The following is a 16,542-nucleotide window of genomic DNA, read 5'->3' as shown; positions in this document are numbered from 1 at the left end:
TTTTTTTCTTTTTAATATTAACGCCACGTTACAATCCATATTCAGGTCACCCCACACATATTGTGTTAAATTTACCTCTGCTTTCAAAACTTTATTATTTGTCTGGTGAAGACAGATGTTGTTGATGTGGATGTATGCATGGAACCATTGTGATGTCATAAAAAATTAGCGCTCTGCCTCAAAACAGGCTGGCATTTGTAACTGGTCCAGTTTAGAAAACGTGTCCCCACAGCATGATGCTGCCACCACCAAGCTACACTGTAGGAATGGTGTTTATTTTTTTAATTGTCAAATGCTAAAATTAAAAAATGGACTTGAACATGTTAGTTTAAGGGTGTGCATATTTATGAAACCAGATTATTGAACCTTTTCTACATTTCTTGTATTTGTTGAATACATAGATTTGTTCAACTAAACAGGATAGATGCCACATCATGATAAAAAAATATCATGATGTATATGAAACTAATGTCTAATGGCTATGATGAGAAGTTGTCGTTTTAAGTACATTGGCTGTGCTGAAAATTGCGATGACCTTTTGCAGTTATGAACAGTGTCCAGACGGAGTGGTTCCACATGTCGCACTACTGCATCTTGAACTAAGAGTTATTATTTTATTTCTGTGGTATTAGCAATTTAAGGGATTTAGAAAAAAAAAAAAAAAAACATATTAACTGTGTCCTTGTTATTTTCACTAACAGAAGCCTGGTTCCTCTTCCTGACCACTTCACGCTGGTTTGCTGTGCGTCTTGATGGAATTTGTTGTATTTTTGTCACGATGACAGCTTTTGGCTGCCTCTACTTCAGGGACGGTACTGTACTGATCACAGACACACCCCCACGTGAAGAGGATTATTAATATCTGACAGTTATTAAGAATACAGCTGTGAATTCACGCAGGTGCATGTTTCCCTTTTTTCCCCCTTGTGTTGAAGGACTGGAGCCAGGTGCTGTGGGCCTGGCTCTGTCATATGCCGTTACTCTCACAGGCATGTTTCAGTGGGGAGTCAGACAGAGTGCAGAGATTGAGAACCTGGTGAGAGCATTTACACTATTTGCGTCATAACAGAATGCAGCTGTGTACCTGGCTCGCATTTTGAATGTTTTATGAATAAGATTTTTGGCAAAAGTATTTGTCAAAATTTTATCAGCTAACCCAGGCTACCTCTTATTTATTTATTTATTTATTTATTTATTTATTTATTTATTTATTTATTTATTTATTTATTTATTTATTTTTTGCATAAAAAATTGTGACTTGAGGACAAGACTCTAAAATGTATCCTTGTGTGTACTTCAATTTTAATAGCATTGAAATCTGTCTTTGACTCCCAAATCTCTTTTAAGTGAAGTCATGAAGTACTAAATAATTCAACTAAATCCAATTATCCTCTAGAATTAGGCAACCATTTATATTGTGAAGATAATAAATTAATGATCCAATGCTTTCAGAAACTGGAGAGCTCTTTCATTTAACCAGAGTAGTTGAAAGCAAAAGTTCTTTGTCAAGATTTACTTAAAGCCTACATGTTATTCATTCTAGATGACATCTGTGGAGAGAGTGGTTGAGTATGCGGAGCTGGAGAGCGAAGCACCTTGGGAGACGGACAAACGGCCTCCTGGAGACTGGCCCCAGAAGGGCTCCATCACCTTTGACAGCGTTAGCTTTTCTTACAGCGACAGCTCCCCTTTGGTCCTAAAGAACCTGAGTTTTGTCTTCACATCCAGAGAGAAGGTTTTTGTCTTTTTACGTCCACCTGTGCGTGACTTGATATGCAGCCAGTTTGAGAGGCGTACCGTGCCGTGCTTTTCTTCTTCTTTTTTTTTTATTTTTATTTTTTTTACGTGGCATTATTTCTGAATCAATTATTAAAGGGGACATCATATTGTGCTGCTGAATCTTCAGGACTATACCATTTGTGATTCATGGAATACATATCATGTAATTAAGACTGTTCAAGTGGATCCATTTGTTTCCAATTTGCATTTTGAGCTACCTGACGGTGACAACTGTTTATTCAGTATAAGAGAGAGGAGAGGCCGAGGGAGAGGGGCAGAGGAAGGCAGAGGGGAGATGGTTAAGGATGATTGAAATTGTGTTTAATGCAGGGGGTGTATTTTGCATGGTTATGGTTGGCCAGGGCAGCTGATTTCACAATGGATGGGCTGATAAGTGAAAAGGCCCTGGCTCTGACAGCCCATGGGAGGGATGCCATGGGGTTATAAGAGGTTGTGTGCATCTTATTTCCCCTGACACCGTTTTTTTTTTTTTTTTTTCAATGCACCTCGTAGCTTTAATAATACATATTTTTATTGTTGCCTTAAACTGGAAAACAGTTGTAAAGAAATCTTTATTAGTCGAGAGGAATGGCTTTGTAAGGACTCTTTGCTTTTCACCAAGATCAGATTTGTTCACACTTTTAGTAAATATACTTTTTTCTGTCATATAGCTAAATGTAATTCATAATATAGATTTTGGAATTCACTCATTACTGGTAACCAGCTGTTCAGATCACCGTGGCGATATGGAAGAAATAGTCTAACCATTTGTGCAAACTATAATATCAGTTTGCACACCTTCCTTTTGTTTCTACGGTGCTGGAAGATATGAGAATAACTGACCTACTTTCTGATCAGTTCAGCTAATAATTATCTGACTGCTTGGACGCATTCACAGAGCATTGAATTTTAATTCCCAAGTGGTCACTTGATGCTTTTTTTTTTTTGTGACGAAAACGTCACGGAAAAATAACGCACCCAGGCATGACTCAGCAGAACATTGTCAATTCTACAACGCCGATGCCAATATACACTTACTATTTAGAATGGTGAAACATCAAAAGCAACACACAAACTGCAAAGAAGTCAAATATTCAATGTTTCAAAATAGACTGTGTCCAAAATAGTCCTTACTCATCGAAGTACGGACTCCAGTTGATCCCCAGAGGTGTGCTGTGGTATTTAGTAACAAGATGGTAGCAGCAGATTTCTTAAGTCCCAGACCTGCATGAATTGAGATTTGACTGGTTGTCAAATTATATGGAGGCCAACAACCGAGCCTTTCCAGTTGCCTTACCTTCTTACCACGGTACATTCAGATCAATCTCTGGTATTTGACAGACGTGCTCCTGGCCATCGACATGACGTAAAAGAAGAAGAAGTGAATCATTTAGACTAGGCCACCTTCTCCAGTGCTTTGTAGTCTAGTTCTGAGGCTCATGTTTTCTTTGTAGGCACTTTCAGAGCAGGATGTGGGTCAGCAGGGACATCTTCACTGGTCTGCGGCCGTGGAGCCTCATACACAACAAACCGTGATGCAGCGTGTGTCCTGACATCCCTCAATCAGAACCACCATTAACTCTGGCAGTAATTTGAGCTTCAGTAGCTCTTGTTGTTCCCTCCCAACGTGCATCAATGAGCTTTGGCTGCACATCACCCTATTACTGGTTAACCACTGTTGTTGAAAAAGCCACAGGAGGGGTAGTTTTGGAGATGCTCTGACTCAGCCATCTAGGCATCTGAGTTTAGTTCTTGTCCAACTTAGGCTTGACTATTTTTTATGTTTCAACTCATTAAACTAAGGCAAAAAATGATTTTACTGACTAATTTACCCATCCCACCAACAGGGATTTTTACCTTTGTGTTCTCGTAATGCAATGGTCAGTCAATGTAAGTGTTTTTTGTTGTTGTTTTTTTTGTATATACAAAACACAATTCAAAAAGAGGAAAAAAAAAGTTCCTGATCTCATACAAGCAAAACAATTTTAAATGTCACATGACATTCTTCTTCAGGATTATGACTTTCAATTATAGCATTATAGTGTGCGTTAGAAGATTTTTTTGGGAATTTGTAGAGTTTTATGGATGTGCTCTGAAATTCCTTTCTCTCCTCTAAAGGTTGGGATTGTTGGACGCACCGGTGCTGGTAAAAGCTCCCTCATCTCTGCTATGTTCAGACTGGCAGAACCTGAGGGAAGAATAACAATTGACGGCATTCTGACTTCAGAGATCGGTTTGCACACGCTGCGCCAGAAAATGTCAATTATCCCTCAGGTACGCCATTAAGAACTGTCTTATTCCTCTGAGCTGTGTCTTTTGTCGTTGGAAGCTAAAACCGCCTGTTATGACCAATAGTTAAAGAGAGAAAACTGATCAAGTGGACAAGCTACTCTGCTTAACTTGGTCTTCTTCTGCTGCCACCTAACTTTTGGCTTTGACAGCTCAAGTGAAAGTCTCTGACTGATTCCTTATGATTGAGAAACGATGGTAACAGCCTCTTGCTTTGGTTCCTCCTCTTTTTGTCCTCCTGGCTTTTAAAAAGCCAAAGCAAGTGAAGAGAATTACAGTCGTCTCTCTGGGGATTTCTGAAAGTGAGACAAACGGATGCCTTGAGACAGTTTAACTTTATTTCCGCTTGTTGAAACTGATACGGCATTAAGAAAATGCCAGCCCGCGGGTGGGTGTCAGCAGAGTGGAGGGAGGGGAGAAGACTCCCACGGCCTGTACTGTGAAGAGAGCAGTTCCCCATCCCTGACAGAGGATTAGCCCTCTACCCCCCAAACATGGGAAAGCTGCTTAAAAGAAGCTCCCCATCCTCACAGTCAGAGTCGCAGTGAACACCGTCACTTAGCCCAAGTCTCAAACATTTCTCGGCTGCAGCCAAGATGCCCAAAAACAATTTCATTAATGCTCCTCTGTGGATTTGATGGGTTTCTGGCATCGCTGCCTCTTCAGATGAAGTTTTACTTCCTCGTCTAAACTAGTTAGAGATGGATATGATGTATGTTTGATGGGATTTTGTTTACTTACTTTGCCTCTCCTAAAGGGAAGACTTAAAAAGTGCCAGGTTACGAGCCAAAGCTTCCACTGCACATTCATCTGTCATACAGTGTGACATTTTCATTGTGTAGGCAGCACTTAGAGAACTTTTTTGAACTTTTTTTTTTATCTTTTGCATTCATATAAATTAACCTAAAAAACTTAATATTTAAATTATTTTTAATGAATATCACAGATAATACAACATCCAGGCAGCCTTTCACTGTCAACTGTCTTTATTGCTTGTAGCCTTACTTTTTTCCAAGAAAATTTAAAGTTAAATGTTTACTGTATAGTCCTATTGATGAGATTTGGTTCTGATAGATTTGTGACAGCATATGGCATTAAAAAGGATCCATTTCAGTCTCTATTGAACCCTCAGGAATGTTTTAGTGTAACATGAATTCTGTGGCAAACAGAGGGCTTGGAACTGCTGGAGCACATAATTGGCGCATGGAAAGCTGCGCTTGAAAGCAGTTTTCCAACCTAACACTGAATCCTCAATTAAAGTGTGTCACAGAACTAGTCTGCTTTAGGACTTCGGCTGGCTTTATGACAAGGTGGTATTTTGGTGACAGAGGGAAAAGCTCATTGGAGGTGAAGAGGTGGAACATTTTGGGAGAGCGCAGGTAGCAGGGATTAGGTTTTGAAAGCTTTATTATTCTGTATGGAAACTGAGCTGTTGGTCTTGACCCTTCTGACCCCACAGGATGCGACTTGTTGAGACGCGATTTTCATTTTTGACAGTAAACGTTCTTTGCTGCTTTGTTAAGGTTTGGATTGTTTATTGTGGCTTGTGAAATTATAAATGCCATGTAAACACTTGCACATTTTGTCACTCTACAGCCACAATCTTTAACGTATTTCTTTGGGATTTTTTTGTGATACCCCAACACAAAGGTGAACATAACTTTGAAGTGGAAAACAAATTTATGGTTGGCTTAAAAGAAACGCACATAAACTAAAACAGAAGTGCATGTTATAAGATGAGCAGACGGCCTGGTTGCTGTTCGATTTCTAGTCTCAAGATTGATTGATGCACAAAAGCATTTTTTTAGTTAGACCTTAATAAACTGAAAGATTGTGTATCTTTGACTGGCAGTCTGTATTTTTTGATTTTGAACATGGATTGATTTGTAAAGCTTTGCAACTGATTGACCAAGAATCTCTGAGGGAACGAGATGCAACTATTACATCTTGTGGTGTCATCATGCTGCCACACTGGTACAGCATAGCAAAATAACTTATTCACTTGCTCTAAAAGACTTTAGACTCAGAGGAAATGTATTGTTTGTTTTGTTCTTTTTTCGGTTCGTAAGTGTGGTGAATCACACTTATGTACTCATAGAGCAGTAACTATAAATACTTTGGTATCTTAATGAAAAAGTGCCGAGGTTATTAAATTGTTAAAAGAAAGGCGACATAATTCCTGTCCTCAGTTTGCCACAACTTGTATCAAGGACTCAGCAAACACGTAATAAAAGATGCTCTGCTTAGAAAAACCTTATGTGGCAGAACCCTGAATACACCGTCTCTACCGTGAAAGATGGCGGTGGTAGCAGCATGCTGTGGGCATGATTTCCTTCAGCAGCGAAAGGAAACCTGATTAGAGTTGATGGGAGGATGAATGCCACAAACTAAAGGGCAATCCTGGAAGAAAACCTCTTGGGGACTACAAAGACTGGGGAAAAAGTCCATCTTCCAGCAGTGTGACAGTCCTACGCAGATCTACAGAGGAATGGTTTAAATCAAAACATGTTGATGTGCTAGAATGATGTTCACAGATGCTTAAACTGAGTCTGAGCTTTTTAGAAAGACTAATTTAAGTTTAATTGTGTGTCTGTGTGCTGTGGAGACTCACAGCAAAGAACATGCAGCTGTTATTTCAGCATAATGTGATTCTCAAAACTACATTATGGTTTAATTACATTACTGGCTTGTATTAGTAAAACTTTTTGAAAGCATTGTATAAGTTTTCGTATGAGCTACTTTATTTTGATATGTCTGCTAAATAAAATTCCAGTATAACATATTAAAAATATTAGCTGCTGTTTGAAAAGCATGTTTAGTGGGTAAAATAACTCTTACATGGTATTCTGTAACCTTAATGCATACATTGAACCTTTTAGACTGATTATTTGCTTACATTTTTTTGCTGGTCTAATCTTGCCGTTTTAAAATAAATGTATTGTCTACCACTGAGGTCAGATTGAGATCTGCTACGAAAGTTAACAGACTGTGATTAAGACAGGATGAAAACATGACATCTTGATAAAGATGTCTGCTACCATGTATCACCTCTATCTGCATCACCTCTCTCTTACATATCATTATTATCTTTTTTTTGTGGGCATGATAATTAGAACCTCTTAGGAGTGCTAAATCCTGAGTAATCCTGCCAGTGATTGTTGCATGATAAAACAATGCAGAAAAAAAAAAAAAAGATCTGAAAACGTTTCCTTCGGCTGCTGTAAGAGATCAGTATTCAGTAAGATGTATCTGATCTGTAAAAGGATTTTTATCAGATTTATTTCAACTACAAAGACATGTTGAACATTATTTGAGGTTTTTGCACTGGAATGGGAGCCTTGTGAACTCGACTAAAGACAAATACGGTCTTCGACTTCTAGCATATGGACAGCTAACAAACATTTTTGACCAGGCAGCCATACGAAGGAGAACATGATCCCCACTTCATAAAGACTAGAAAGAACATTGGTTCAGTTTAATTTTATCTTAAACAAAAAAAAAACAGACCTAACTTTTGCAATATTCTTTTGGATTTCCTATATTTCTCTTCATTTTGGCTTAGTCAAAAACTATGAACTAGTTTTATTGCGACTGTCCTTGGACAGTATTTTAAAAAAAATAAAGATTATAATACGAATTGTCAGTGTACTGAAACATTAAGTAGAATGTTCTGTCTTTACTTTTCCAAAAATAAATGTGAAACAATTTGAGTTGTCAATGTCATCCAACCATAACTTACTTTGGCCATACATACCCAACAATTACAGCTTAATTGACAACATACAAGCAAATTCCACCGTGTGTATTTAAAAAAAAAGTTGCTAAAGAATAAAGGTCAATATTACTTTCTTGCATTTTATCAATGTTTCATTCTTCAATAAAGCTGTCTTTTAAAGTCAGTTTCCTGTGATGTTTCATTGTGCCCTCTTTTTTTAATTTTATTGCCTTGAATTAAGCTTTTTATCTGTCAGTCACAAACAAAAACACTAAGCAGGTCTTTGTTTATTTCTTTGTTGTATCTACTTGTCCTTCACTGAAAGTCAGTAATTGTCCAAAATTAATATGACTTTCATGCCTATGAGTGTATGTAGACAATTGACTTGAACTGTGTATGTTTTGCCCCTGCTGGTTGCTTGATGTCTGACTCTGGTCTTTCACATGGTGAATTGGATGCAGCAATATGTTCCTGCTGACAGAAGCTTCATGTTTTTGAGTTGCTACCACATGGGAAATGTGTCATAATGAGCCTGTCACACTTTTGAATCAGATCATAACTGTAAACAAACCTCAACAATTATTTCCCAATCACAGCAGTCCAAAGCTGCTGCTTTCTAACTAAAAAGATCAATGTATTGGAGCACAGTTAGCAGTGAATAGAGCTCCTCGGTGGAGCAGGTTCTTTGTGAACATCTCTCCTCGCACATTGGCTCTCAGTCTTCTATAAATCCTGCCTTTAACCCTTTTATACATCTGCCCCTTCGTCATTATTTTAACTGGCTATGGCCTTCTCTTTCTATATCCATCTATCCACAGGACCCGGTACTCTTCACAGGCACCATGAGGAAGAATCTGGACCCTTTCAAGCAGCACACAGATGAGGACCTGTGGAATGCACTCCAAGAGGTACTCCAGCGTGGCTCTGAATGATTCCCCCTCACCAGCCCAGGGGGGATCCCTCTGTTCCCCCGTACAATGCTGCCATTCAGCCTCCCTGCTCGCCACAAGTCATGGGGGGAAATCCCATTAGGGCCATGGGGCCCAGCTCAATGTGCGGCTTGTAACGGGGAACCATTGAAAGTGCAAGAGGAGATGTGTTTGGGCAGTCAGGGCAACCGTGATGAAGGTTCCCCCCACCGTGAAGGGCTTCAGCTCCTGGTCCTGCTTCTGAATGGGTTTGGTGGCCTGGATTAAAGTTAGAGGCTGGCCACAAGAGAGCACTGGCCAAGGTCATCAGTGGACCTGGCTTTGCATTGTGCCAACCAGTTAATGGGTGTGTTTGGATGGCTCTTTAAAGAGATCTCCACAGGATGCCTTTATGCAGGAGTAATGAAGGGTTGGGGGCGTGCTCTCTCTCTCTGCAGGTGCAGATGAAGGCAGTGGTGGAGGAGCTGCCCAACAAGCTGGAAACGGTGCTCACCGAGTCGGGCTCCAATTTCAGCGTGGGCCAGAGACAGTTGGTGTGTCTGGCCAGGGCCATCCTCAGGGAAAACCGTATCCTCATTATTGATGAAGCCACAGCAAATGTAGACCCGAGGTCAGGCAACACCTTGCTGTTACTTTTTTTTATTTTTGTTTTTAATAAAAGATTAATAATAGTATTTTCTCTCTCTCGGCCGAGTGTACACAAAATATTTAACTTCAAATAATTAAAAATGACACAATAAACAAACACAAACTGTGATAGTGAATGCATATGTCTCCTTATATTGGCCAGTACAGCCATTTTTGTTTGCCATTGAACACTGATCACTTCAGGAGCCAGGAGATCCTCCTCCTGGTTCTGATTGGTTGATTTTGGTCAGCAGTGATGTATTTTCCTCAGTCGGCAATGATAGTTTATTTATTTGCAGCTTTAAAATGGACAGACTACACTGTCCAGGAACTGTAACTTTCAAATGGCTCTCGTTACGTTTTTAATGCATACAACTTAAATGTTAATAGTTTTGACCTAAAGGACGCCGGAGCTAATTAGCTGGATTTACTTTTCAGCACTAGTGGTTCCCGTAAAACTATGAAAACTATCCAACAGCCTAACTGCTGTTGATTGGGTCCGTCATCGCCAAAAAAGAAAAAGAAACTTTCAAGTTTTAAATAATAGCAGGTTTTTACATCAATCTAAATGTCAGACCGATTGTTTCCCTTAGATCTGATGACTGTAAGTAAGCTAATATACTGAAAAGAGTAAAACAAAACATGCTTATCACAATGTCAAAATCTGTCATTTCTGCCCAGTTTAAACCGCCTGATGGTCCTCATTTTTTCTCTGTCTACTCTTACACATACTTTGCAGCTGATGAGCCATTGTTCTGGCCTGCGTAAAATCCCTGCCCAAGGCTTTGTAGGAAGAGAAGTTTCTTTTTGTGTGTGTGTGTGTGTTCTCAGGTGTTGTGTTCCCTGCTTCTTTAGAACTGACAGCCTGATCCAGCAGACTATCCGGAACAAGTTTCAAGAGTGCACAGTCCTCACCATTGCTCACAGGCTCAACACTATCATTGACTGTGACAGAATACTGGTAAGTAAGGATGCAGTAAATTTCCATTGTGCAGCACTTCAGTTGGTGTTTTGAGCTCCTTTATTTATTTATTTATTTATTTTTTCTAAAGGCTAATAGCAGAAAATATCTGAAAAGAAAACAATTAAATTCTGCATTTTAAGATCATTTCATTACAAGAAGGGTCTTGCAAAGGTATTGAGCTTTTCCACATCTGGAACAAGTGTATGACTGTGATGTGGAAGGGAAATAATACAGTTTCTAAAATGTTTCACAAAAATATTGACTAAATAGAGTTAATTGGTGTGTAATTTAATCTGAGGTAAATCCAGCCTTAGAAGTCTTTTTGAGAAAACATCAATGAACAAACAGCATCACAAAGACAGAGAAACACAGCAGACAGGTGAGGGGTAAGATTGGAAAGAAGTCCTAAACAATGGTAGACTACCACTCACTTTTTGTTTTCACTGGTCAGCACACCTGAGGCCCATACAACGCAGACACTTCTTTTCTGTGTCATTAGCGCCTCGTCTCCCAACGTACCCGTTTAATTCACTTATTTCACAACAGCTGGGTTGATTCCTCCCTCACAGCTTTCGCTTTTATTGAATCGGCACTTGTGCCACTTGATCTTTGGCTCTCTCTTGCTGCTGCCTGCAGAGGTGCCAATTAGTGGCATCCGTGGCGGTGTTTGTTAATCCTCTACGGAGGACGGAGTGCGACCCGACGGCTGTCTGACCACTGAGAGCGTTTCTCGGGAAAGCCAAGTGTCACGAACTGTTTCACACCTATGCTTGTGTTAAATGTCCCCGTGTGCTGAGGGGGGAACTAAACCGTGACCTGTGTGTGAGTTGACTTTCCCCAAATTAAAAACAATTTTCAAGACACAAACTCGGTGTTCCAGCTTTCTGCCCATAAACAATTGATTATGACAGCAGCTGCAGAAGTCTCCCTTTCTCACCGACACAGTTGACAAACTGCTCATTAGTGCTGTAAGGGAATCGGGCTTGTTTAAATTAGTCTGTGCTATAATTGTAGTCTTTTCCAAACTGCTGGAACTGGCACTATTCTTTGTGTGGTTTACATAGCATGCCATGACACAGAAATGATGGTAATTTTCTCGAGTGCCTTGAGGGTGTGATTGTTGGATTTGACTGAGGACCACCTCTAGGCCTCTGCAAATGCCTGGGTAAATACATGGATAAATCTCTGATCTCCTGTCTGTCAGAGTCAGCGCAGCAGGCTTTCGCTCTGCTAACAGGTTCCTCTCATTGTCAGAGGCCGTATCAAGCAGAAACAGGCGCCGCTGTTTGCAAGCCGCCTGAGTCACACCAAATGGATGGTTCCTTTTGCACTCCGAACCACTGTTTCCCCCATTCAAGTTTGCACCGTCTGCATGCTCCACTCAGCTGGCGAAACAGCTGAAATGTCAGTTTTCCCCGAAGTAAAGTATACAGGTGTTGGGCCACACACCTATTATTCTGCTGCATGTGTGATTGCAGGTTCTGGATGCCGGCAGGATCCAGGAGTACGACGAGCCGTACGTCCTGCTCCAGAACCAGGACGGGCTCTTCTACCAGATGGTCCAAAAAACGGGCAAAGCCGAAGCCGCGTCACTGCTGCAAGTGGCCAAGCAGGTATCCATCCGCCTCTGTCCCAGAGCTGGTCTCTCGCTAAGTAAGAGACCAGCCGTCGCACACTAATCTCCTCAGACTCCAAAAATATTACGAGCTGTGACAAAAGATGTCCATGACCCTGACAAAGCAAAGCAAAGAAACTTGATTACCATTTTAATTTAAAGTGTCTACTTGCAGCCTCGCAACACCGTAACATTAATTTTAAGAGAGAAATTGGCTCTTTGTAGATTCAGATCCGCTGATGTTATCGAAGAAACTTCCCACAATATCTCTTTTCTCATAATATAATTTTGAGATCATTTTAAGTGATGAGTCCAGAAAAGCAGCTTTCTTTGCACTGTCTCCGTTTGGGAATATTGGGTTTAACTTCATCGTGATCCAGGATAAACTTTCTATGGGGATTACTGTAATAAAGAAACTCCGTATATATGTATTTTTTTTCTTTCCCTGTGAAATTCATTTGTGATGTATTTCCCCTTCAGACACTGAGCAGATAAGGGCTGGCTATTCATTGTTCAGTTCCATTTTATGTGCATCTGTCTGGGACGACAGATACCATATAGCAACTTCAAACAGGTCTTTGTGAAATAAGAAAAAAAAAGTGGGCATCATTTCATTTTCCCTCTGTCCCGCGCACAAATTTATCAGCGGTGCTGTATCTTCTCAGCCAGAGGAGTGAAATGAGTAAAATACTGATTTCAAAGACGCAGCACACTGTGGCATTATTTGGTATCGTCTTACCCTGCACACTGGCGGATTGGCGAGGACATTGTTTGAGACCTTGCGTTTCTTCTTTTCTCCATTGTAGGCTGCTCTCCACAGATCAGATTACGTCAGCATCCAAAACTGTCTAGCACCACTTATTAAATACTGAGATGGTCTACATGTTGTGTGTCAGGTTTCTATAGTTGTCAGTCAAGGTTTAAATACATTCAATAATCTGATATCAACCTCTGCCTCCTTTGTTCATGCTGAAAGAAAATCCTGGAGCAGACGGTACATCTCAAGCTTTGAGCTGAAAAAAAAAACAAAAAAAACAAAAAAAAAAACTTGTTAGACCGTTAACTGCAAAAGTATTCACACCCATCAAACATTTTTCACATTTTGCCTTGGTCCAACCACAAAGTATGTATTTAAATGGGTTGCCATATCATAAAACAACACAATGTTGCACATAAATGAGGAATGGAAGGAACAGTGCACGTGGTTTTCAGCGTTGTTTCCACATAAAATTGTGAAAAGTGTGGTTTGTCATCACATCCGACTCCCCTGAGTCGAGATTTTGTAGAATGAACGTTTGTTTCAAGCACAGCTGCACATCTAGAGACTGAAATCTTTTCCCAATCTTCTGTTTGAAAAATAACCCAAGCCCAGTCAGACTGAATGGAAAGCTTTAGCCTTAAAGTCTTGCAACAAATTACCAATTGAATTTAAATCTGGATTTGACTAGACCAATCAAACATAGAGATATGATTTGATCTATAGTGTACATTGAGCTGATGGATGGTGAAAATCCTCCCCAGTCTCTCAAGTCTATTGCAGTCTCTAAATGGGTTTCTTGTAAATTTTCCATGTATTTCGCTTCAGTCATCTTCCCCATCCTTCCCGAACAAAATTATTTCTACACCATATTGTGCACCATGTTGTAAAAATATGGTGGTGGTTTTAGGTTGTTTAGTTTTTTGTTTTTGTTACATCTGGATTTCTGCTAAACTTGAGGCCTCATCTGACCAGACCAACTTTCTCCTTTATTTACCTTAGCTGCCTCTCTGATTAATTCTCCGTTTGTTGCCTGACAATTTAGGATTGCCATGTCTTGGTATTGTCTGCAACTTTGTCTTACTCTCTCCATTGTTAGAAGGGGTATTAAACAGATCACAGAGAAATATTTAAAGCTTAGAATATTGTTTCATAACTGAATCCCCACCTTGAGCTTCTTCTCAACTTTATCCGTTACCTGTCTGGTGTTGTTCTTGGTCTTTTTGACCCTACTTGTTTACCAGTGTCTCCTAGAAACGTCTGAAGCCCTGAAAGAGCAGCAGTCTTTATCTGAGTGTTGAATTACACACAAGTTTCTCTGAAGGCAGTTAGTTGCACTTGGTTTTGTTTAGGGTGTCAGAGTAAAGTGGACTGAATACCACAGATTTTTAAATCTGTCTTGGTAAAACAAATTGAAAACCATCTTCCCTGTCTTGGTCTCCAACTTGAGTTGAGCAAACCTTTGTGCTCACAAACTAGGGATTTGACTTCAGTTCGACTTTGCTCTTAACTTCCAGACATTTTAAATAAAAATACTTAAATCTACTCATGAATAGTTACACTACCTAATGTAGGGTGAAGCTTTTCACAGTCACTTTTTCCAATTCCAATAGTTTTTAAGTCAAGAAGTTGACAAAATTACCCCCACAAATAATTCCCGTGATTATCTTCCAAAATTTTCCTCCTATGAATTTCACACCTGTTTGTTAGGCTAAATAAGCCACTTTGGCTTGCCTCAGTGGATGACAAAATCCCTTCACCGCGCTCTGACTGGATCCCGTCTTAAATCGCACCTTAACTGATCTCAGCTCAGATTTGGAAAGTGTGCTTGGCATTCTGTGATGTGACACTGCCTCCCTGATCCGCTTTCAGGTTCACGCGAACAGAAAAGGAGAGAGCGACACGCGGCGCACCAAGGACATCGGTGTCATCTTCGAGACGTCGCTTTGACGACTTGGAGAGTTTCTGTGGTCCTTTTCGTGCTGAACAACAGAGACCAAATCTTTCCCCAGATATGCTTGGATTCCTTGATGTGCACACAAAATGCCTTCAGACTCCCAAAAGGCATTATAGGTTTAGTGTGCACTGCATTGATTGGCAAAGACTTTTGGCCTGGAACAGAGAAGTTTTGTGAAGCAGGCCGTGCCTTTTATTGACCGCATATAGCCGGGTGACTGTTTATTGATTACCTGCTGCTGTGTTTATGAATGTATGTTCTGTCCTCCTGGGTAACTTCTACTTTGCACATGTGATGAATAGAAGGGAAGACGTTGAATATGTTTATTGCAGTTTAATAAATTCTAATATTCCGTGGAAGAAGAAATTATTTTTGTTAGACTTTTTATTATTTGGAAAGAGAGAAAATCCCTAGCCAGGAGCCAGTAGTGTTTGGGGTAATTTGTGCCTTCATCAGACTATTGATTGTTAGTAATTGCATTGTTTTAATTGAACGGTTTTCCTGCACTTTGACTCTAGTGGTTTTATGTCTACCTAAACTCTGGTATGTAGCAACATTTGGCTGAAATAATTGACCAAACTGGGTGTTGGTCATTTTGCCCCTTCTGTATTTTGTATTGTTTTTTTTATTTATTTTCTCTTTCTTTATAATTGACAAACAGAACAAACCAAAAGAAATAATCAGTTGCGCAATGATTTAGTAAGAAAGGTACAAAAGCAGGATGATGTGAAATGGCAATGAGTGAGCCCACAGTTTGTGAACAAACTGGGATTAACTGAGCCCAGTTTTAATGGCTCTGAAGACATAGCTACAATGTTTCCCTGCTTTTGTTTCGCTTTCTTAAATTAACTGTTGTAGAGCTTTTATTAGATGTTCTGATGCAGGTTTTGGGGGATTTTGATCCAGTACTGATACTTCAATCTGAATTCAAATATCCCTCAATACTGATGTCTTTCACTCCAGAACACTACTTTTGCAAACATTCAATGTTGTTTTTGATCATGTTGTTGTATAGGCTAACATGAATAAACCACTAAGATATATTTTTGTATATTGAGCTTATATTTTTAGTTGCATTTTTATTTAAAAAAACTGATAACTGCGTAATGAGCATCGTAATGATCATGCTCATACATCCATCGCAGAGTTGCTATATTTGAATAACGAGAGGAAGAAAATGGATACAAGGACTTCCAAACATAATGCTAGTTTTAAAAAAAAAAATCTCTCTGTGGTATATAATATTAGTAAAGTTACTACAGCCAACAGCACAGTGGCAGCAGTTTACTTTTCAAAATATCTTCTGCTGTGACGGATGATTATTTGTGAAACCAGGCGATGTCGCTTTGCGTTTTCACGCGAGACATTGTAACGACGTCTCAATGATATCCCTTCAGATGTTTGTTCATTCAACTTGCAATTGTCCTGACTCACAAACGGTTCCTCCCTCCTCAGATGCTTACTGGTCTGAATGGCATGTTTGCCTCGGGCAGATCAGTGGTTTCAGTGGGTCTCAAACATGATGCTACAAATTGGTAAGTGGTGAAAGCAAACTACCTGGTGATTACCAAGTGAGTCAAGTGATTTTTTTTTTACTTTTATTTTTTTTATTAAGAAAGTGTTGTAGCTAGGCCTGTCACGATAACAAATTTTGCTGAGCGATTAATTGTCTAAAAAATTATTGTGATAGACGATAATATTGTTTCAAGACCTTTTGACACTGATTTAGTGGAAATGACTAATAATCATGTGATTTCCTGCAATAGATAAATACACTTTATTTTCAAAAGAACACATAACACTGGAACTAATAAACTAAATAAACAAAACAACCAAAAACAAAAATAAAATGGATTCTCAGTCTCCATTAACAAAAAATGTCTTGAATAAAAACTAAACAACATAAAGCC

At 39.5% G+C, this 16,542-nt stretch overlaps 1 protein-coding gene across 7 annotated transcripts in view; it reads left to right on the top strand.

Moving 5' to 3' along the window:
• LOC103134254 (multidrug resistance-associated protein 4) overlaps positions 1–15,683 on the top strand; it is a 50,590-nt gene extending 34,907 nt beyond the window's left edge. For 5 of the 7 annotated variants that reach the window (XM_016668610.1, XM_007546416.2, XM_016668614.1 and 2 more), the window contains 9 exons: positions 702–812; positions 936–1,036; positions 1,544–1,735; positions 3,898–4,053; positions 8,602–8,691; positions 9,150–9,322; positions 10,195–10,300; positions 11,782–11,916; positions 14,548–15,683. In XM_016668610.1, coding sequence (XP_016524096.1) covers positions 702–812; positions 936–1,036; positions 1,544–1,735; positions 3,898–4,053; positions 8,602–8,691; positions 9,150–9,322; positions 10,195–10,300; positions 11,782–11,916; positions 14,548–14,625 — 1,142 coding nt within the window. In that variant the 3' untranslated portion in view covers positions 14,626–15,683. Of the gene's footprint in view, positions 1–701; positions 813–935; positions 1,037–1,543; positions 1,736–3,897; positions 4,054–8,601; positions 8,692–9,149; positions 9,323–10,194; positions 10,301–11,557; positions 11,754–11,781; positions 11,917–14,547 lie in introns of those variants that run through there. The other 2 variants (XM_016668611.1, XM_016668613.1) reach the window with 2 other exon arrangements.
• The last annotated feature ends 859 nt before the right edge of the window (positions 15,684–16,542 follow it).

Source organism: Poecilia formosa, unplaced genomic scaffold (genome assembly GCF_000485575.1).
Source record: "Poecilia formosa unplaced genomic scaffold, Poecilia_formosa-5.1.2 Scaffold16, whole genome shotgun sequence".
NCBI lineage: Eukaryota > Metazoa > Chordata > Actinopteri > Cyprinodontiformes > Poeciliidae > Poecilia > Poecilia formosa.
This window is presented reverse-complemented; position numbering and strand designations above follow the sequence as displayed.